The 23,131-nt window shown below is 41.1% G+C and overlaps 1 protein-coding gene across 1 annotated transcript in view; it reads left to right on the top strand.

Annotated features, from left to right (window-relative positions):
• The window catches only part of NOSTRIN (nitric oxide synthase trafficking), a 55,443-nt gene that overhangs the window by 30,109 nt on the left and 2,203 nt on the right, over positions 1-23,131 (top strand). The window contains exons 8-15 of the mRNA XM_023745259.1: positions 5,593-5,718; positions 9,835-9,933; positions 10,031-10,156; positions 14,054-14,162; positions 15,229-15,314; positions 18,618-18,743; positions 19,737-19,851; positions 22,078-22,167. Of these exons, the coding sequence (XP_023601027.1) occupies positions 5,593-5,718; positions 9,835-9,933; positions 10,031-10,156; positions 14,054-14,162; positions 15,229-15,314; positions 18,618-18,743; positions 19,737-19,851; positions 22,078-22,167 (877 nt within the window). The remainder of the gene's footprint in view (positions 1-5,592; positions 5,719-9,834; positions 9,934-10,030; positions 10,157-14,053; positions 14,163-15,228; positions 15,315-18,617; positions 18,744-19,736; positions 19,852-22,077; positions 22,168-23,131) is intronic.

The raw sequence follows: 23,131 nt of genomic DNA, 5'->3' as shown, positions 1-23,131 counted from the left end.
TTATTCATTCTTGCAAGCTCTTCATAGACCGGAAAGGGTGCAACAACGTTCTCCTTGGGCCCTTCACGGTAGGTAGCGGGTGTAACGCACCCAAAGACTTACTCGACACACATGGAAGGCTACCTGCGTCATTCTTCTAAATCAGCCTGGGCCACAATTGAGGTTGCTTTAAGGGGGCTGTCTCAAAACTTAAAGCAAACGCGATCGGCCCTGCCCTGAGTGTGACAGGGGGAGCTCCACAACCCCCTGATCCTCCCTGCTCTGTGTGTGACAGGGGGCGGTGCCCCAACTCCCCTATCGGCCCTGCTCTGTGCGTGACACGGGGGAGCACCTCAACCCCCTGATCAACCCTGCTCTGTGTGTGACAGGGGGGAGCTCCTCAACCCCCTGATCGGCTCTGCTCTGTGCATGACAGGGGGGAGCTCCCCAACCCCCTGATGGGCCCTGCTCTGTGCGTGACAGGGGGGAGCTCCTCAACCCCCTGATTGGCTCTGCTCTGTGCATGACAGGGGGGAGCTCCCCAACCCCCTGATGGGCCCTGCTCTGTGCATGACAGGGGTTGGTGCTGCAACCTCCCCATCGACCCTGCCTTGAGTGTGACAGGGGGTGGTGCCCCAACCCCCCAATCGGCCCTACCCTGAGCGTGACTAGGGGTGGCATTGCAACCTCCCGATGTGCCCTACTCTGTGCATGATAGGGCGGCGCCCCAACTCCCCAGTCGGCCCTGCTCTGAGCACGACCAGGGGCTGCACCTAGGGATTGGGCCTGCCCTCTGCCACCCAGGAGCAGGCCTAAGCCAGCAGTTCATTATCTCCCGAGGGGTCCCAGACTGCGAGAGGGCACAGGCCGGGTCGAGGGACCCCTCTCTCCCCCCCAGGCACAAATTTTTGTGCACCGGGCCTCTAGTCTATAATAATAAAAATGTAGTATGTTAATTAGACCGGACATCCTTCTGGACGTCCTTCCTTCTGGACAAAGCTGCAGCGGGCGGGGGCCTAAATAGAGGTGGCAGAGGCCCCCCACAGCGGGCGGGGACCAGGGCCAAGACCCTTGCATGAATTTTGTGCATTGGGCCTCTGGTCCTATATAATAAAAGACTAATATGCTAAGTGTCCAGTCATCCAGTCATCTGTTCAACCAATCATAGCATAATATGCTAATGATATGCCACGGCCACTCAACCATTTGCTGTGACTGACCAGCAGGGAGCAGACAGTCAACCAGTCGACCAGTCACTATGATGTGCACTGACCACCAGGGGGCAGGTGCTCCGACTGGTTGGTTAGCTTGCTGCTGGGTCCGGCCGATTGGGACTGAGCGAGATGGGGCAGACACAACCTGGAGCCCTCCTGCGTTTTCTCCCTGGCTGGCCAACCTCCTGTGTCCCTCCCTGGCCCCAATTGTGCACCAGTGGGCTCCCTCGGCCTGGCCTGCACCCTCTTGCAATCTGGAACCCCTTGAGGGATGGCAGAGAGCCAGTTTCGGCCCAACCCCACAGGCCAGGCCAAGGGACCCCACTGGTGCACGAATTCGTGCACCAGGCCTCTAGTAAAACAATAAAAACATGGGCAGCTAAGTGGTGAATTTCCTCTTCCTTCCCTCATCAGAAGCTTCCTTGGGAGACTGAAAACTACAGTTCTCTCTTGCCCTCCTTCAGCTTGTCCTGTGACCCTAAACTTTGGTTGTCATTACCTCACAGACCCCCACTGTCTTCATCGCTTTATCTGTTAGGTGTTTTTTTTTTAGTCCTGAAGCTAAACAGCTAAGGCAGCATTCATTTTCTCATCTCACGCCAAAGTGCCTGTGATTGCCAGCCTGAGCTGAGCTGCTCCATGCCGCTCAGCAATTCTTCCTGTTCCCCTGCTCAGCAGTCCTTGTTCTCACCAGAAGCTGATCTAAATCTCCATTCTCCTTGCACCTCCTTCCTCACCACCCACTCTCAGCAGACTATCTTGCCTCCTACCTCATGGAGTAAATAGAAATCAGCACAGCCACCTGCCTGCTGAAGTCACGTGTGCAATGAGACAGGCCGATTTTCCACATGCTCTGTTTCCCATCCCCTCTCTCAGAGACACGTCTCTTGATTATTCCTTTCTCCCCTATATCTTGGAGATGCCCCTCTCCAACAATTCCTTCCCATCAGCCTTCTCAACTCCCCCCATCTTGGGAGAGTCAGGGAGACACCTTTCATGACCCTGTTCCTCTCCAGATATTATTATCTCTCCTCCTTTTTACAGTAGGATTTATTGAAAGAGTTGTCTGTGCTGTGCCTTCACTTCCTCAAGCCACTCCAGTCAGCTTTCCTCACCGTTCTACTGAAAGTGCTTTTGCCTAAAACAATGTCATCCTTGTTGCTAAAGCCAATGGGTATTCCCAGTTCTTACCTTATTTAACTTGGAAGCATTAAGCATTGATGACTTCCCCAATCCAGAAACAGTCTCTTCTTTTAACTTCAGCAACCTCTCACTCTTTTGGTTTTCTTATCTGGCAATATTTTCTTAACCTTCTTTTTTTTTTTAATATATTTTATTGATTCTTTACAGAGAGGAAGGGAGAGAGATAGAGAGTTAGAAACATGGATGAGAGAGAAACACCGATCAGCTGCCTCCTGCACATCTCCCACTGGGTATGTGCCCGCAACCCAGGTACATGCCCCTGACCGGAATCGAACCTGGGACCTTTCAGTCCGCAGGCCGAGGCTCTATCCACTGAGCCAAACCGGTTTCAGCTTCTTAACCTTCTTTACCGACTTCCCTTCTTCTGCCTGGCTTTTATGTACTGCTGCTCCTCATGGTTTCTCTCTGGGGCCTCATTCAGTCTTATTCTGCATGGTATCTCCGGTGTCTAAGCCAGTATGCTCAATATCAGGTACTCAAGAAGTAACTGGTATTCATTAAATATACTCTCATGGCTTCAACTAGAATATCTATGCTGACAATACCCACATTTATATCTTCAGCCCAAACCAGTCTCTAAACTGCATTCTCGTATATAAAATCCAACATCCAAAATTGGAACCATCACTTCCCTCTGATAAAAATATTTATTCTTGTGTTTTCTAAATCTTTGAATATCATCATTCTCCATATCCTCCCAATTCTAACTCCTAAACCAAATACTTTTTAAATTTATCTACTTGTATTTGTCCCCACTGCCACTACTCTGTCCCAGGCTGTCATGATCATTTCTTAGGTTATGTAACTGACAAGTTGGTCTCTTGACTTTCAGTGTTGCCTTTTTCTATCTATTTCCCATATACAAGTCAAACTGACTTTTCTGAAACTCAAATCTGAGCATATTATTCTCCTTTTAAAAGCCTTCAAAGTCTTTCCAGTGACCTCAGAATAAAGTACCAACTCCTTTTTGTGGTCCTTAAGAGCTTCCCTGACCTTTGCCTGGTTCTCAGCATCATCTTCTGCTATTCTCCCTCTCAAACTGTGCTTTAACCTCTCTTTCTCTCACACACACACACACAAATTTTTGTTTTGGTATCATGCAATGCTCACCAATTCCTACTTTATTTTACATTTTTTCACACAAGGATTATTTCTGTGAGCGCCCACTATGTGCCAAGTCTCAGCTTATATGTCATTGTAATTCCAAGGCTAGTTTAGCTTATATAACTAAATACTAATATCATCCTGGGCTCTATCCCACTGGGTAGTAATGTGGGTCCTGGCTAAAGAAGGAGCCTGTCTAGTTCCATTTTCTACTTCCAGAGCCTAGTACCTGACACACTGTGGCACCCAATAAATGTTTGATGAGTGTATGAAATATTTGTTCCAGGAGAAAGAAAAGAAGAAAAAAAAGTATGCAATCTATGATAAATTTTAGTGAAGTTTTCTGAAAAGTTCCTTAAATAAATTTTTTTTTAAAGTTCCTGAAATAAGAATGTAAGAGTTGACATTCTTCTTTTCTATTGATTTGGGGTTATTTGCTATAAATTTGCTAAGCAGAAACTTCTAGTTGATAGCTATATAGTGTAAGCTGATGAATGTGAGGGGTCATTTCAAAAGTAACTTTGTTCTCATTGCTGGAGGTCTGAGTATTCTTGGTAAGAATCTAAGGACATAATTTAACAAAGTATGGCCATGGCGCACTTTCAGCCTTTTCACTAAATTGTAATCAGATTAAAATTCACAAGCTCATGTTTCTATAGGTAAATGTGATCCATTACACTTGATATACAAAACCCAGTGTGTCCTGTGTAAGTCATACATCAGAGCCCAGGGACAGTTGAATGGCTAGTATATCAATTGGAATAATAAAGTGAGTGGTGTTAATATTCAGAATATTGGATGAATGTTCTTTATTACTGAAACGTTAGTCAAAGTGTCCTTAAACATAAAGAGGGTCATTCTTAAAAGCCTTTGTCTCTGTCCTTGAATCTCCTAACTGTGTAAGTCAGAGGGATCCTGACTTAAACTCTGGTTTAAGGACCATTTCCATCAAAATTAACTGAGGAGGTAGTGAAAATTCAGATTTCCTGATCCCACTACAGAAGTACTGAGTCAGTATGACTACTGTGGGACCCCCAAAAATCTGCAGTTTTACAAGCACCTTACGTGATTCCTAGGCATATTAAAGTTTGAGAATCATTCATGTAGTACAACTTTTTCCTTTCTCAGAGACTTTAAATTACTTGTCTGAGCATTTTGAGAATCGATTTCAGCCACTCTGGTCCAGAGAGTTTTGTATTTGATTTTCCAGAAGATTTCACAACCAGAATGGTCAATTTCGGTGACTGGCAAGAGGGGGCTCTTTGGGAAGGAGCAGATCACTGGGGAGTAGGATGCAAGGAAGGCATCTGTCAAGCTGTCCGTAACTTGCCGTGAACATTGACATGTGTCTCGCTCAAACTCTTCACTAGTAGTAGTAATGCTCACTATGAGTGCTAACCCAGGTCTCAGGCAGTGTGCCACCTGCTTTACCCACATCACCTGCTTGAATCTTCAAAGCAACCCAGTGAAACAGGAGTATCACTACCCCCATCACACAGATAAGAAAACTGGCTCATGAAGGTTAAGTAATTCACCTGCAGGACTCTAATCCTGAAATTTGATTTTGAAGTTATACTGCAGAGTTTATAGAGTGAAAGTAAAGTAAGGTTATTGGACCTTACTGGATGATAGCCAGGCCTCATCCTAGTTCTAAGTTGTATGACCGCACATTTCTCTACCTGTCCTGGTAAGAAATGCCAGGGATGACAGGATTTACCAAGTAAGACCACAGAAATCATTAGTAGATTACAGTCTTGAGTTGGAGGTTCCTGATCTATACTTGCTTCTCCTCATCTGTCATTGGCCTTCTCCTTGATTTGATGAATGTGGGCACATCACATCATATTTAAGGACCTCGATTCCGTCATATGAAAAATTGAAAGAATTGCACTGAAAGCTCTTTTGGTTTCCTTTCAGCTCTGACATCCATTTTTTTTTCTGAAAGATCTTTGATTTTGTTGTCTATAGCTACTCTTTATGAATTCAGCTGGGAGGTGAGAAACATATCATTGGTATAAATGACATTATATGGAATTACAATGGGATTTCATAAATGTGTTCTTGAATATGTGACTCTGATGTTTTACTTTAGCTCCTCAATAAACTGAAAAAATCGACTGAGAAATTGACAAAAGAAGATGAAAATTATTACCAAAAAAACATGGCCGGCTGTTCTACCAGACTGAAGTGGGAAAACACGCTAGAAAACTGCTACCAAGTAAGTTATGCATTCACTTTTTTTCTTCTTCCATGGAGCTTTGTGTGGCCTTGAAAATGGAGATCGGATCTGTAATTATATAACCTGATGATCTCTGCCCTTAGCTGTGGCCATCAGTCCTATTGTGACTTTGCACAAATGACATTACTTCTCATTGTTGTAATTCCTCCATGGGTAAAATAACCAGTGAATATTTATTGAGTATCATTGGCCAGGATTCCAGTCCTAAGTTCTCAATGGACACAATAATGCTCAGCCAATTTCGAAAAGTGCTGCCAAAGGAAAATGTAAATTCAGGCTTAATGATTAGGTTTTCAGAAATGAGTTTTAGGCCTGGAAGCTGATTCATACAGTATACACTTGAGAATTTCTTTGTATGTCAGACATTGTGTTGGACACTGGATATCTATAGCAATGAATAAAGTACCATTTCAATACTTTATGGGGATGTGTGCAATTTAGCAGCAAAGAAGATATACAAAGGAAGAATTCAGTCATCCAATAAAATTCAAAAGGTATGAACATGCCAATCATAGAAGGGAAAATCAAATTACTAGTTAACATATGAAATGATGCTTACCCATTTGGCAAAAATTTTATTTACTTTATTATTTTTTTCTTTTTTTAATTTATTTTTCAGTTACAGTACATTTAGTAAACATTTTAAAGTGATGATATGATAATTTAGAACTAAATACCTAGGGTGCTTGTTATGATTTGGATTCCTGAGCACCTCTCTAGACCAGGTGGGTCACAGAACTTCTGAATGACTTTAGGACAGGGTCTAGGTGATTGCTGGGATACTAAAGTTTGAGAGTTCCTGCTCTATAAAGAACATATTTCTTTCATCAGTTTGTTGAAGGCAAGCTCCTCAGGTAATGTAAACTAGAAGGCCAGGGCAGCAGTAGGAACTGAAAAGAATGAATAAAGAGTGTGAATTAGCCTGGCCATTGTGGCTGGGTTGGTTGAGTGTCAATCCATGCATCAAGAGGTCACCTGTTCGATTCCCTGTCAGGCACATGTCAGGCTTTTGGGCTCAATCCCCAGTATGGGGTGAGCAGGAGGCAGACGATGGATGTTTCTATCTTTCCCTCTCCCCCTCTCTCTCTAAATTCAATAAGAACATATATTTTTTTAAAAGAGTGTGAATTACTATGATGTCTTGGCCTCAGACAGGTTCTGAATCTGCTGTTTCTTGGTAACTCTGACAGCACTTTCTTCGTATGTGCTACATCGCACTAGAGGACCATTTTAGGTCCTTCTTGAGTATCTTGCTTTTCTACTGCCTATTTTATTTTAAAAAAACCACACACGCAATATAATGGAAAGCAATAATTCATTACGTGAGACTTTCCCTTTGCACAGTGGAATTAATCTCAGCCTCTTTTCATGAGCGAACATAGATCATTTTAATGATTTCCCTGAGATGTAATTAAAATCTGTTAAACATTACCATCTCCATCAAGAGACACTGGTTATTCTAGTCTCAAACTGATGCTAGTGGTTCAGCCCTTGCCAAAGTAAAGAAACAGCTGCCCGCTGGTGATGCACTGTGTTCCTAATCCTGGCTTTTCTTTTCTTTCCTGACCTTTGCTCATCATGGCACTAAACTAGAACAGCTGCTTTCTATGTCCTTTTCTGTCCTGGAAAGTCTCTTGCTTTTGAAGTTGTCCCACTTGAGGTCCAAACCACTGAGCAGAATTTGTGTTGTGTATTTGTTAGGAGGCATATGATTTCTGCCCTTTGAAGAAACAATATGTTCAGTAGGCTGCTCTTCACGGTCTTTAATCCTGTATCTGGGAGAGCAAGAGCACCTGGCCACATTCAAATGGCTGGTGCCTGCAATTTTGGAGAAAGACTCCGGGGACCAACAGCAGAAGCAAAGACAAATATTTGGTGCCCATTGACTTACAAAAATTGTACAGGTTCTAACTCCACAGAGAAGGTAGGTGGCCACGGGGAGCAGAGCTCCAGACTTTCTGATTCAAATGTCAGGGCACTTGGCACAGGATAAAAATTTGCATGCGATTGACAAAGATGTTCATACTTATTGCCTGAGCCTATATACTGATAAACAAAATGTGGTATATGTGTGCAAAGGAATATTATTCAGCCTTTAACAGGAAGGAAGGCCAGGACAGCAGTAGGAACTGAAAAAAATGAATGAAGAGTGTGAATTAGCCTGGCCACTGTGGCTGGGTTGGTTGAGTGTCAATTCATGCACCAAGAGGTCACCTGTTTGATTCGATTTGTCCCTTTTCGTCTGGCTTATTTCATTTAGCAAAAAGTCTTATGTAGGATAAGACTTTTTGCTAAATGAAATAAGCCAGAAAAAAAGGGACAAATACTGTATGATTCCTATTATATGAGCTAACTAGAGTAGTCAAATTCATAGAAGACAGAAACTAGAATGGTGGTTGCCAGAGGGGCTGAAGATGGGAGAATCAGGAGTTATGGCTTAATGAGTACACAGTTTCAGTGATGCAAGATGAAAAATGTTCTGGAGATAGATGAGGGTGATCGTTGCCCAACAATGTGAATGTACTTAATGACACTGCACTACACATTTAAAAATGGTTACGATGGTAAATTTTATGTCATGTAAATTTTTCATAATTAGAAAACAAGTAAATTTAAAAAATTTTTAAATGACTGTATACTATACATGAAATAACAACAGAACTCGAATGCAGTCTGCTCAGGAGTATAAAGAAACGGCTTGCTGGATCAGGCCAGTGGGCCCTGCAGGTGTGCCACAGAGTCAGGATGGGAGAAGCCAATAAGCTTTGTGATTCCCCCACCCCCACCCTATCAGAGGCCTTGAGATGTAGTCCATCCTTCTTGCTTCCTATGGTAATGTTACCCACCAATTTGCCCAAAACCTTCTTCATAAAAGACTATTGCTGGGTGGCAGTTACAGGAGAAACCAATCCTCTGGATGAAGGAGGAATGCCCAGGTCTTGTCCTTACAAAAACAGGATGAGGAGCATGTTAGCTTAGACACCGGCCACCTCCGTCAAAGCTGAAGTCCTCTAGGTACATACCAAGCTGCCCCCACAGGCTGGGGAATCCCCTGTATACTCCACCTGACCCAGATTTCTCCCACAATGCCTAGCTGCTGAACTTCTTTGAACTCCCTCAAAACAATCAGTCAGCAGCTCAGCTAGCAGTGAGTGGCAAGAATCCAATAACTAACTTTTCTAAAGTGTTAAGGGCTAACAAGGAAAGGTGACCTCCCTCGCTTTCTTATTTACCCTTCCAGCTAAAAGATATGAAACTCCCAGAGTGGAATTCTTGTCATTTCACTCAAAATGGGGAGGGTATGTTCCCACCTTTAAACAGTGGTCTCTGACCCCCAGGCTTAATTTTAGGCCAGAATTATGAATTGATCAGACTTTGGGGTTCTGCTCGTCAAATAGTTTCCTGAAGCAGAGAATTTGTGCCTCATCTTTGCCCCTGCAGAGACTAGCAGAATGCCTTCTATGACTGTAAACATTCTAGAAATATCTAGTTTCTGACTACATTTTGGAGATATAGACATGGGTTTTACTGGGCTTCATTCTCTTTCTCTGGGACTCACAAATACTTTCTTTTTTTTTAAGGTATATATATTTTATTTTTAAAAAAATATATTTCATTGATTTTTTACAGAGAGGAAGGGATAGGGATAGAGAGTTAGAAACATCGATCAGCTGCTTCTTGCACACTCCCTACTGGGTATGTGCCCTCAAGCAAGGTACATGCCCTTGACTAGAATTGAACCTGGAACCCTTGAGTCCACAGGCCAACACTCTATCCACTGAGCCAAACCAGTTAGGGCACAAATGCTTTTCAAATGATTCTTTTCTACCCTTTCTTTGTGAATGTCAGATAACCCACTGCATCCACCTCTATGCCTTTGGGCTGAAAAATCCTGGGGAAAGCATGCAATTTAAATAAATTCTAATGGAAGATAAATAGGAGAGATGCCAAATCACATTCCTGTCCTGAAAATCTCTCCACCACAGTTTGGATATGACATAATCAAGAGGCACAAACAGGACAATTTGCTCAGATGGGTGATTTCAGTTTTCCATGCCAACTGGCTGATCTTACCTCATTTTCCATTCTTTTCAGAACATCCTGGAGCTGGAAAAGGAAAGAATTAAACTTTTATGTAATAACTTGAATCAGTACACACAACATATTTCTGTTTTTGGCCAAACCCTGACCACAGTGAGTAGTAAAGATTTCTCCATTTCTGGGATGCATGGTAAGAACTAGCAGGAAACACGTCTTCAGCAACATCCTTCTGCTTCCCTTGGCTTTGCAGTGCCACATGCACATTCACGGGGCCATCAGCAAGATCGATGTTGAAAAGGATATCCAGGCTCTCATGGAAGAAACTGCTATTTCATCTACAGAAAATAAATCTGAGTTTCTATTAACCGATTACTTTGTAAGTATGGATGGAAGGAAGTTCCATTAATGGGGTACCTTAGGTACTGAGGGATTCCTTAAAAAAAATTTGAGAACAATTGTAAAGGAAATATCTTGTGTGCTTTTTAATGGAAAATATTGATTTTTTTTCACGGTTCAGATAAATTATAAACATTGTGGTTTATAAATAGGCAAAGGAAACATGTCTGGAAGGGAAGAAAGTCAAGGGCTTTCTACTGAATCTTCATACTTGGTCTTCTATGAGAGTAATGCCAGGCACACATGTTTCATGACCTGTAAATAATCACTGTCTCTTCTTGGTTGTTATTGCTGTATAACAAATCACTCCCAAACTTAATGGCTTAAAGCAAGCATTTATTATCTCACAGTTTCTGTGGGTCAGGAATCCAGGTGTGGCTTAGCTGGGTGCCGCTGAGTCCCTCAGAAGACTGCAATCAAGGTATCAGCCAGAACTGCAGGCATCTCAAAGCTCTACTGGGAAATGAACCGCTTCTAAGCTTACCCATGGCTGGGGCAGGCCTCTGGCTGACTGTTGGCGGGAGATAATATTTCCTTGCCAGGTGGTTCTCTCCTTAGGGCAGCACACATGTCAGCCTGCTTCCCCCAGAATTTTGATCCAAGAGAGACAGAGCCAGAATGCTCAAGATAGAAGCATAGTCTTTTATTAGCTAATCTCAGAAGTGATATCTCATCATATTTTATCTGTTAGAAGCAAGCCAGTAAGTGCAGCCCACACTCAAGCTGCGGGGATTACACAAAGGCATGCATCCTAGGAGGTGGGAAGCGCCAACATTCTTCACGGTCCTTTTCTTTGAAAAGCTTGGACCAAATCACAGAGGCTAATTTTGAGGGGATTTGGATGACTCTACTATGTCATCTTTGCTAAAAACAGATCAGTGTCCCTGGTCAGAGCCCAGGCATCTTGTTTCTTAGCTATCTTGGAGTAAATTCTTTGTCTTCTGAATTCCTGACAACTCTTCCCTGGGCCTCTGCTAGATTTCATTGAGACTTCAAGGACCATATTGGGAAGCTTATATTTCTCTGCACATAGATAGAATCAACCCACTGGCCATGTCCTCCTATAGGATTAAAAGAGTAGCCAAAGTCAATATCCCAGGATCCACACTCAGGGAACAAGAGATGAGGGAAGAGAGAAAGGCAGTTAGATCTGGGCACAGCAGTGAGCCCAGCACCTGGGAAGGCGACCAACTTTTCCTTTCCCTACCTTTCAAATAGCATCATGTGACAGCTATTTCTAAAATGAATCATTTTTTTTCCCCCTACCTTGGCAAAGGCAAAGCAAATTAACAATAGCAATGTCTTTTCAAAGCAGAAGCAGAGGTAGAGATTGGAGCAGAAAGGGAGATTGGATTATAATAGGAAAGTGCTTTCTTTTTTTTCTCTTCTTCCAAATAGTGTAGGTGATCCCTGGGATGAGAAAATATACAATAGAGTATATCTATTACTTTATTAAAAGGCTAATAAAAATGTCCCTATAGACCAGCGGTTCTCAACCTGTGGGTCGCGACCCCTTTGGCAGTCGAACGACCCTTTCACAGGGGTCGCCTAAGACCATCCTGCATATCAGATATTTACATTACGATTCATAACAGTAGCAATATTACAGTTATGAAGTAGCAACAAAAATAATTTTATGGTTGGGTCACAACATGAGGAACTGTATTTAAAGGGCCAGAAGGTTGAGAACCACTGCTATAGACTAACCTATCAATAAAATAAGGGTCATTCTCCTTGAAAGTTTGACTAGGCTCCTATCTATGTATATAAAAGGCTAATATGCAAAGTGTCCCCTCAGGAGTTCCACCAGGAGACCTGGAGTTTGATCACTTGCTATGACGTGCACTGACCACCAGGGGGTGGCACAGAATGAAGGAAGGCCCCTGAAAGCAGCTGGGGAAAGAAGGCCCTGGCTGGCAGCCAGAAAGAAGGCCCCATCTGGCAGCTGGAAGGCCCTGATTGACCCTGATCACTGGTCAGAGCTAGGGACCCTACCTGTGCATGAATTTCATGCACCAGACCTCTAGCTGAAATATAAGGAGGCAGCCATGATAGATTATCTTCAATTGATGTGCTCATGGAATTTTTGGTTTCTATGAAATTTCAGTGCACCAGAACTAAAGACTACACGTCTGTTGTTTAAGAGAATGGACTGTATCTTCAAATGGAAAAATAAGATTTTCTTAATAGCCTTAAGGCAAAATGCCTCCAAAGTCTGACTTTATAGTCATGGCAGTAAGTGTAGAGGGACTTTTATGTAGTGCTATGAAATTTATATGGGCAAGAGGTAAGACAGGAGAACAATCCAAGTACAAATATTGGAGGGCTGATGACCAGTGAGAAAATATTTATAAGGTCACTGTAAAGGCCATGTTCAAAGATGGTATCCATAGTTTTATATGCCTCTTCCAATATTAATCTTCTTTCTAATAAATATTTGGAAGAGAGGAGGAATTTAAGAAAGCTAAAGGATAGTAGTAAACTCCATCCTCAAGTTGAGCCAGTAGTGATCTATCCTTAGAGATACATTTTTGAGCAATAGGTGTCCCAAGCAGACCAGGTGAAGTCTTGGACTGGTCTGACAGCCAGATTATAATGTGTGCTCCTCCAGCAAGGAGGGACAGGTTTGGAGTTAGGCATCCTTGTGGTTTAGTCAGATCTCCTGGGGGTGTGACGTCACCTTGGGCTCTAAAGAAACTTTTTATAATTATGTAATACACAATATGTAAATAAAATATTTTTACCTGTACATTACATTTTATAAAGGCTGTTCATGTTGCTGTAAATCCTCAGCTCCCCTTTCTTCATGAAAATCTATCTAGAGCTAACCTTCCACCAACATTTGGAATCCCAGTTTGTCACTTTCCTATCAGATAAGTCCTGACTCCCTGACTCCTTCACTTCCATCTTTAGTCATTAGTTTCCTCTCTTTCTCCACAGGTTTCTCTCCCTCTGCTATTTGTACAGCCACCTTTCCATCTAACCCTAACATACCTCCTTTTTATTCAACCCTTGAAATATGTATGTGAAAGTTCAGATTTTGTTAATGGTTTCTCCTAGCCTATGTGATAAAACCCCTACTTCTTTCTGCCCCCAAATCTGGCCCAACCTACCCAGACAACTTTTTCTTTCACGGTGTTTGCTTAAGCAACTGGTCTATTTACTGTTCCTGATACAGTTCTCACAGTCCTCCCTCTGTCCTTTGCTTGAGCCAATTCTTCTGCCTGGGGCACCCTTTGTCCTCCTTCCCCTTGACTGAAAAATCCTGGTTTAGTCTTATAGCCTCCTCAAAGCTTTTGTGCCCGGGCCCTGCCCTTGGTGGGCCACACATTCCTGTCTGCTCCATTCATCAATGAACGTAGCCTTGAATTACTAGGTCTCTTATGTTACGCTTCAAGGCCTAATTATAAACCCACTCTGGGAAGAGCATTTGTGTTTTTGTTCAGGCATCCCCAGTAGCCAGCAACACAGAACACAAACATTTGCTCAGCTTGTTAAGCAATCCTAGCTTGAGGCATATATGCGATACTACATGGGGACGGTTAGAAGACTCTAACTTGAATAAAGATAGAGAGCAATGAGTATATAACAAATATATTTACTTATCAAGTAACTATGAAATAGCTACAGTAAGGCTCATCCTTCAAGAATAATTTGTTCTAAAGAAAGTACATTTGTTCTGAAGCTAGGTACTTATAAGTTGTGAACAAGGAGATGATTTCTTATTAAGCAGGTCTCAGTTACTGGCTTTTTTTTTTTTCTTTTACTTTTTTCTTCCAGTTAAAATTAAATAGTCAGTAAAGGTCTCAGTGCAACTTGGAGAGAAAACTTTTTTTTCCCTATTAAGTGGTTAAATATCCTTTTTCTTCCCCTAAAGGAAGAAGATCCTAACAATGCAATGAATAAAGAGAGACAAAAGTCTTCAATAAAATCAAAACTGTTGAGACTGCAAAGAGATATTGAAAAAGCCTCGAGTGACCGAGAAGGTGTGTAATATGTCTGTGAACAGCCTGATAAGGGAAAGTATTTTCATTGAGAGTTGGGTAATACTGCTTTTGCTGATTGACACAGGGATTATCTCCTTTAAAGAATCACATGTCAAACCTAATTTATATGAATAAAGAAAATTTTAAAAAAAGAAAGGAGAGAATAAAAAAACCAAAAACGATACTTTGGTCTATCTGTGAGAGCTATATAAGTTCTCTACCACCTTTTCCAGAAATGTAGCATTTTTTAAAATATTTTTGTTGTTGTTGATTTCAGAGAGGAAGGGAGAGAGAGAGAGTGAGAGAGAATCATCAATCGGTTGCCTCCTGCATGCCCCACACTGGAGATCAAACCCACAAGCCAGGTTTGTGCCCTGACCAGGAATTGCACTGTGAGCCCCTGCTTCGTAGGTCAACACTCGACCACTGAGCCATGCCAGCCGGGCAGAAATGTAGCATTTTACTATGTTTCTGGCATTGCTGGACTGAAGGAAAATTCATTTGGTTTAAAAACATAGTAAACTGTGCACAGGGCTTTGGGTTTTCTTGTCTGTTTCCTTTTAAACTAACTCTCTAAATGGTGAAAAGATCATTCAGACTAAATACTGTTCTTAGAAGGGAGGCCTGTTAGAATGGGAAACCTCTCTAAAAGGATGCAGATAATAAAAGCGACTCCCCACTTGTGACCGTGACATGTACAGCTTATTTTACGTGAGCCAGAACAACCGATTGCAATGGAGCACTTGACAGGAAATCCAAGAGAGCAAAAGTGTTTCCACATGTAAATATCATAGCAAGGGAAAGGCGAACCCTGTGGTAAATGTCAGGAACCCACCAGGAACGGGTCAACAAGGAAGATTCATGAACTCATCTTGGAAAAATACCAGTCAAGACTCTTTAAGCATCAACCAGCATTTCTCACATTTCATTAAATGAAGGTAAAGGTCACCCATTCAGTAACAACTACCTACAGAAACAGCTCCAGCCATTTCGGAAATCCTTCTGGGCTCAGCTGTGTCCCGCCAGAGCAGGAGGATTGTGACCGAGAACATGATTTCATTTTCAGGACTCCGGCGAATGCTGAAAGCTTACTCCAACAACTCCTTCTCAGACCCAGAGAGCCAGAAAAGCACAGCAGCCCTAATGGAGGAGGTAAATATTGGCAGAGCACAGTTTCCTAGATTTAATGATGAAAGAGTTATTTTTAGAACCCTCGTTTGCCAGCCCATTTGGCCGCTGTTTGCCTTTCCTTTCTCATGACAGAACAATCTAGTCTGAGGCGTGCAGGGTCAGGTCCTTGGCAAGGAGTTTGAGGGATCTGGAAAAATCCGACTACTTAGAAACATTTGCTTAGTTTCTTCCTAGGGGGGAAAAAGTGCCTAAAATAGAGTTCTCTAAAATAGAATGATTCCTTCAGGGTCTGGAAACCATGGGTACTTGTAACCCAGTTAAGAAGCTTGACTTAAAAACACAGTTTCTACATTCAGAAAGGCCTGTGTTGCATCTATCTAGCTCTGCTGTTTACAGGGATCTGGGATAACTTTAGTTTTTGCATCTGTAAAATGGGGATATTGGAACATACCTCAAAGGGTTTTTTGTTGTTTTTCTTAAAAATATTTTATTGATTTCTTACAGAGAGGAAGGGAGAGGGACAGAGAGTTAGAAGCATCGATCAGCTGCCTCCTACACACCCCCTACTGGGGATGTGCCTGTAACCAAGGTACATGCCCTTGACCAGAATCGAACCTGGGACCCTTTAGTCCTCTATCCACTGAGCCAAACAGGTTAGGGCATCAAAGGGTTTTTGTGAGGATTAAATATTATTTAGAAAATGCTAGCACAATGTGCAGAGACAAGCTGAAAAACTATTAATTAAAATGCTGTTTTTCATTCATTCCTCAATTAACATCTGGGTCTTCTGAGAATAACAGGAGGAAAGAAATATGTAGGAATTGATGGACAAGGTGGCAATTTCGGAGGAATTCACATTAAAAAGGCAATTAGCAAAGACCTGTGAATTTAATATAGGAATAAAAACAAGCAGATGCTAGTACCCATGTGTGCAAGATACGGGTTTTCTGCTGTGATTAGAGTGAGATAATGTTGATGGGGTTATTTTTTCTGAGAAAAATTCAGGAAGAGATAAAAATCTGTTGCAATAATGTTTTGAAGGATACTGGAAACTGGACATGCTTCCCTTACCTCGAATATAGCCTAATTCTCTTATGAGTAGGTACCTAAAAATTCTGTCCAAACAGGCAATTTCAGTAGTTCTTTGGTGAAAATAGATATATACAGGCACAATTTATCTGTTTCTTAGCACAGGTTTCCTTCATTTGGGTGCTGTTGCAGAAACAAACCTAACACTCCTTGTGAAGAGAAAAGCCTGAATTCTATTTATTTGCAAACAGAGGTCTAACATATTTGCAATGAACATGGCTATGATTTTTATGAAATTATATAAGACTGGGACATTTTCTGTGATAACACAAAATATTTAGTTAACTAATTCAATGCAAATAACATTTACCAAAATAAAGTCAAGTGAGAGCACTTTATGATGGCGTTAACTATAAGTTTATTTGTTTGGTTGTTCCTGCACAGAAATTTGTCATTCTTTTTTTTTTTTAATATATTTTATTGATTTTTTACAGAGAAGAAGGGAGAGGGATAGAGAGCTAGAAACATCGATGAGAGAGAAACATCGATCAGCTGCCTCCTGCACACCCCCCAGTGGGGATGCACCCGCAACCAAGGCACATGCCCTTGACCGGAATCGAACCCGGGACCCTTGAGTCCGCAGGCCGACGCTCTATCCACTGAGCCAAACCGGTTTGGCGAAATTTGTCATTCTTGTTACCAGCATAGAACATGTATTAGGATCAGAAACTGTTGTAGGAATTGACTGGACTGATTCACACAGTGGAGGATGTGAGGAAGGATGGAATCTGACCACTAGATTCACAGTGTTTGTGATCTAGTGAAGGAACAAATGCAAGCCTTCGAATAGTGGGTACCAAATACCCCTGTTATTTCATTACACACCTCAGCATCTGTTGGAGGGAAACTCGTGATATTGGTAGATTTTGTGTTACCTAGGGAAGTTTTTTTGCACTAGGATACTCTGTTTCATTTAAATTCTTCCTAATTCACTGTTTTTTTTTTTGTCCTTGAAGTGCCATATTTGAAGCAAAAATGTTGGTAAGGCATGTTCTCTGAAAAACTGTTGTAGGTATTGACTTTGGATATGGGAAGCAGACTTGCTCTGTGATGCTCTCAGATGCAGAGTAGTCCTAATGGTAGAAGGTAGGGGGGATAACTTTAGTTTTTGCATCTGTAAAATAGGGGTATTGGTACCTACCTCAAAGGGTTTTCAATGCAGTGGATTGTTTCAAGAATTAGAGACCTTTCTCATCAATTGGAGGTGTCTGGCAGGGATCTTAGTGTTAGGAATCCCCATGCTGGACATATGGGAAAGGGAGAGGTGATGGTGGGGAGGAGATTGGATAAGCAGGCCCCTTCTTATACTTGGATTCTGTTTTTTGTTTTTTTTTTATTTACCCTGATTGGACACAGCCTGACAACGAAGTCATTATAAAGTTTACAGTTCAAAGTCAAGTAGAGAACAGGAAGAGCCTAAGAGTGTATCTTAAGCTTCAGTCCTTATTTTTGTAATTAAAATATTGTTTCTAGTTTTGAGAAGTGTTACTGTGAACTTTCTGTGTAATATAAGGCCTCACCTCTTCAAGAAAAACAATGAACATCAACCAAAATAATAAATAAGCCCTGCCTCCCATCATTTTGGTTTGATTCTACTGATATGAGTTCAATCCTATTCACAGTGTGGAGCGCCGATGCCTCAATTGCCTTTCCTCAAGGCCTCCCAAAAGCCTACCTTCTCAGTCAACACTTATTATTCCCTCTCTCATTCCCCAGCAGAAAATTGGGTAAAGCCTATTCATTGCTACAAAATACTGAGTAATAATCTATCAAGGTTTCTGGTTTACTCTGTTCACACGAGTCCAGAATAAGACACACTCAACAACTAAGGCTTTCCTCTAGGACAGTGGTCAGCAAACTGCGGCTCACGAGCCACAGACGGCTCTTTGGCCCCTTGAGTGTGGCTCTTCCACAAAATACCGACTTCTGCGCATGGGCCACGAAGTTTCAATCGCACTGTACATGCGCGCCCGCATGTGGTATTTTGTGGAAGAGCCACACCCAAGGGGCCAAAAAGCCGCATGTGGCTCGTGAGCCGCAGTTTGCCAACCACTGCTCTAGGAAAAGGGTCCATTGTTTCGCTCAGCATTTTCTGTGTATATCTGCATATGAGTTGAATGTGTAACTTTTTAGATTTCTTTGTCATTTTGGAAGTTATCCTGATATACTTTTACCCATGCAGTTGTGCCTCATTTTCTAGAAACTTACTCACAAGGCCAAATGATGTATCCACAGACCATTTTGAAACTAGACCTGATGCAAGCAAACGCCTATAAACTGTCATCAGTGTTAGCAGAACTTGAACAAAGACCTCAACCCAGCCATCCTTGTAGTAACTCCATCTTCAAGCGGAAAGAAAAGGTAAAAATTTAAGAGATTGGTTATAATTTCTTGACTAGGCTTACTGGGTGAAGTGGTTTAAAGTAGCATCAGAGCAAAAAAGCTGTAATGAATTATGTATGCCACATGTCCTAAATCTCAACTGCAGAATTTTAAAATAAATTTAGTTTCATTCCTTTGAGAGGAGTAACAAGAGCTAAACACATCTGAATACATTCTTTGTATACTAAACACGGGGAGTTAAAAACCCTTTGGATTCTTCTTCCTACTCATACCTTAATTTTATCCTTTGTGCTTTTATAGTAAACTTTTTATTAAATTGAAATTTTATATTTATACAGACCTGAATCATAAGGTTTATGATATGCATTAGTCTCATCCATTTATTATACCACATAACGTAGAAAATGCATGAGCACAATTTTTAAAAATCACATACATGTATTTTCCCAGTGTTACCCTCTTTAGGAATTGGTGGTGAATAGTGAATATGCATGGATTAACTCCTGCTTGTAGCTGTTTTCCATTGCCTATCAGAAGGGGTGCTATAACCATCTTGTTATAAAGGGACAAATTTCTTTCTAAGAGACTCAAGAGCTGGAAAATGGTCTCAATCAAAAAAGGAAGGAAGGAAGGAAGGAAGGAAGGAAGGAAGGAAGGAAGGAAGGAAGGAAGGAAGGAAGGAAGGAAGAAAGAGAAAGAAAATGGTCTCAATCATTTAGACAGAGCCATGTAATTCATTTGCATTAAAGCCAATTAAGGTTGAATTTTATTATTTTGCCTATGTACAGGTCAGAATTGCAATATGCTAATTGTCTAATTCTGAAAATATTAAGGCTTTAGATACGAGAAAGCTCTATATAAGAGTTTAGGAATGTAGTTAATGCTTTATTTATAACCTCCTCCAAAAAATTACAAAACAAATTCCTAAGGAAAACAGCTACAGAAGAATTATATTTCATGAATACTTGAGTTATTAAAAATAACTGTTTTCAAAAATATTTATTTGAACAGCAGCAGACCCATAGTTATGTAAGAATATCTCGGCCTTTTCTGATGAAGAGATTACAGACTGTTGTAAGAAGGACATCTCCTGGTGGGCAGAGCAATCCAAGTTCTTCATGTGCAGGTAATCCCATGCCCAGAATAATTTTGGGCCAAATCCTATCAGAAAAGCACATTGCTATATTTACTTTTTTTTTTATAGCCACATTGATATATATCAGCTCAAAGAAATCTACATTTAAATTAAGACTGATTAATTTGTTAGAATGTGTAGCTTTCTGTGCAAATGTAATCCAAAAAGTGTGAAGGAGCCAAGAGGAATGGAGGGTTGGGAAAAGAATTTTATGAGGTGACTGGTTGCATGTGATTCAGACAGCCTGCAATTTACAGTGCACACGGTCACCCCTAAGCCATTGGGAGGAGCTTGGGGAACTGTCTCCAGAGCCTCCTCCAAACCTCCATGTGAGAAGCATGCTGATCCCAGGGCCTGCTTACCCCATTTATTCAGCTACCTGACTTGAGTCACTTGTCCACCACACCCTACTGCCTTTTGGTGTTTACCTTTCAATACATACACACACACGCGTGCACATTATTGTCCCTCATAGTTCAACTATACTCACCATAACCTTGACTCTCTAGTTTCTTGATTAGAAATTGGTCAAAAGCAAAAAAAAAAAAAAAAAAAAAAAAAAAAAGAGTTTCAATAAAACCCAGGACATTATGGTCCACATGTATATTAGAGACTCACTGTGGCATTGTTTGAAAAACAGGGATGATGATAAGAAGCACATGGTCAAAGTGTCCCCTATCTATACCTGAATGACAAAACTTGTGTATGTCTTCCAATACATGCATACAGCAAAGCATGCATACCACACATATCAGCCAACTGCTGTTGATTAAGTTCATGTGGAAAGCAAATAATTTTAAATTATCATCTTTATGATTATTATTAAAATAATTCTTTTCTCCAGACTTATTTTCTATATTATGATGTAATTGTTGATTATATAACATATACAATCCATGTATAGCAAGCATGTCAAATTCAAAGGCTAACACGGGCCCAATAAACAAGGTTTAAGTTCATGTGGGCCACAAAAAAAACAAAAGCTTCAATTTTCATAGAAACATAGGTTTATTTCGATAGAGACATGCTGAATAAAAAGGGCTGAAATAAATGAGTAATCATTAATATAAAATAATAGAACATTTAAATAAAAATTAATATATTTTCTTGAACATTAACTTACCAGACACTGAAAAACTGCACAAATTAATAAGTGTAACTCAAATAAACCTATTTTTCTTGTTCTCTGAAAGCAAAATATTTCCTGTTGCACAAACCAAACAAGTCAGCCCAAGACTAATGATGTGGAAATTGGCTGCTAAAATATGTGCTGCTAGTATTAGTGGAGAGAAATGGTGCGCCTGCGCGTAAGGCGCATAAGGGAAATGAGTGCAACACGATTATAGTAATCAGTCATTAGCGAACGTTGTAGCTCGTTATTAATAATTATGTACAACAGGATATTGTAAAAATTAAGTTACGAAATTTTTATTAAAACGTTTCTTACATACTGTTATATTGGCTGGGCCACAAAAGTATTTGTTGTGGGCTGCATCACAGGCTGCAAGTTTGACATGCTTGATATACATAGTAGGTATATCACAGGGGTGGACAACCTTTTTGTGAGTGCGTGCCAAAACCAGCAAAATCTCTGACTCAAAATTCTTCTGCGTGCCAACCCTAATTTTTTGAGAACATGTTACGCCTACTTGATATCTCTTAAGGTGTACATATGTGAAAAACCTTGAAGAAATAATAAAATTCATTCGAGCGACAAAAACACAGTATATGATGATGAAAAATACATTTATATTTTTTAATGTATACATGTACACTGATAGTCCGAAAGAAAACTTTATGACTCCATTTGATATTATCAGTGGGACTTTTGCTGCTGCATCACTGATGACAGATTTTACATCAGGTTTATATTTCTTCATTCGTCAGGCTACTCCTATTATGAGACTTAACAAAATTCATCATTGAGAACAGATTCACAATTGTAAATGGAAGATTATAAGAGAGGGTTTCACATGCCAGCAAAAGTTACTGGCGTGCCATGTTTGGCGCGCGTGCCAGGGGTTGCCCACCCCTGGTATATCATAAACAGTTACTGAATCAAGGAATAAATAGTTTATAAAACTATAAACTTTTCTTTTGAGAAGACTTCGATCTATTTAAGCTCTGCACTACACTGCTAAATAACCAGAGCTCCCTATCCTCTTCCTCTTGCTTACTGACACAGCATTGGTAATTATAACTTGATCCAACTTTCAGCCTCCGGTGTGGCCCAGCACGGCAACATTCTTTGCAAAGCCTTATATTCTTTTCAAGCCAGGCAAGATGATGAATTGGATTTGGAAGTAGGTAAGAATCATTCCCAAATGTTTAATTGCCTTCCCCTGCTGAAATCCTTAATTTGAATAAAACTTCTGACTTAGTACAGTAGCCATAAAGGTTACCACCATGTCAACTCAGTTCAGGTTTACAATCACCTTTCTTAGAAGATAAAGATAAAACACATAAAAGAAATAGCTAACATCTGTTCAGTATTTACTGTGTGCCAGACATTATTGCAAGCCCACTGTCCAACTTAATATTCATAAAACCCCTTGAAGTGGTTATTGTTATTTATTCCCATTTTATTGCTGAAGAGACGGAGGCATAGAAAGGGTAATTACTTGGCTAAGGTCACAGGCAGTGGCGGTGCAGGGTTTGAATGTAGAGACTCAGTCATGCTTACTCACAGTGCCACATGGGGGTAGAACGGCAGTCATGGAAAGTCACTAGAGAGGTGGTCCCACCTTTCCTAAAAGCTCACCATGAAGGAATGTGGAGTGACTTCCTCTCCTGGCTTAGTGTCAGAGCAAGTTCTAGAACCCACGGCAAAGGACCCCCAGCTTCATATTTCTCCCACTTATCTCTCAGGAAAGTGTTCTATGACCAATCTCAGGAAGCAAGCCCCTTCTTTGTGTCACAGATTTTTGTTTCACATGGAAAGATATTACATAATGGCTTATATCGACCTCAACATTGTTAAAGAAGAAAACGTCTCCAGCCTCAGCTTTCTTGGCGTGTCCAGTTAGTGACCACACTGGGATGTGAAAGCTAAAGCAGGGGTCTGGAAAAGAAACAGTTGGTGAGGAAAAGGTCAGTGTGTCGTAGGAAAAAGCTTTTATCCGTGAGCAGGATGTGGCACCCAGGGCCAAGGGAAAATCAAGATGGATTTTTGCAGCCAAACAACAGGGACGCCACACATTTGCTAGTGATCAGTGGGAGCTTCCTTTTCGTTTTGCCAATGAGATTTTTCCAGGCAATTACTCTTCCTTCT

Source organism: Myotis lucifugus, unplaced genomic scaffold, assembly GCF_000147115.1.
Source record: "Myotis lucifugus unplaced genomic scaffold, Myoluc2.0 scaffold_5, whole genome shotgun sequence".
Lineage (NCBI taxonomy): Eukaryota > Metazoa > Chordata > Mammalia > Chiroptera > Vespertilionidae > Myotis > Myotis lucifugus.
This window is presented reverse-complemented; position numbering and strand designations above follow the sequence as displayed.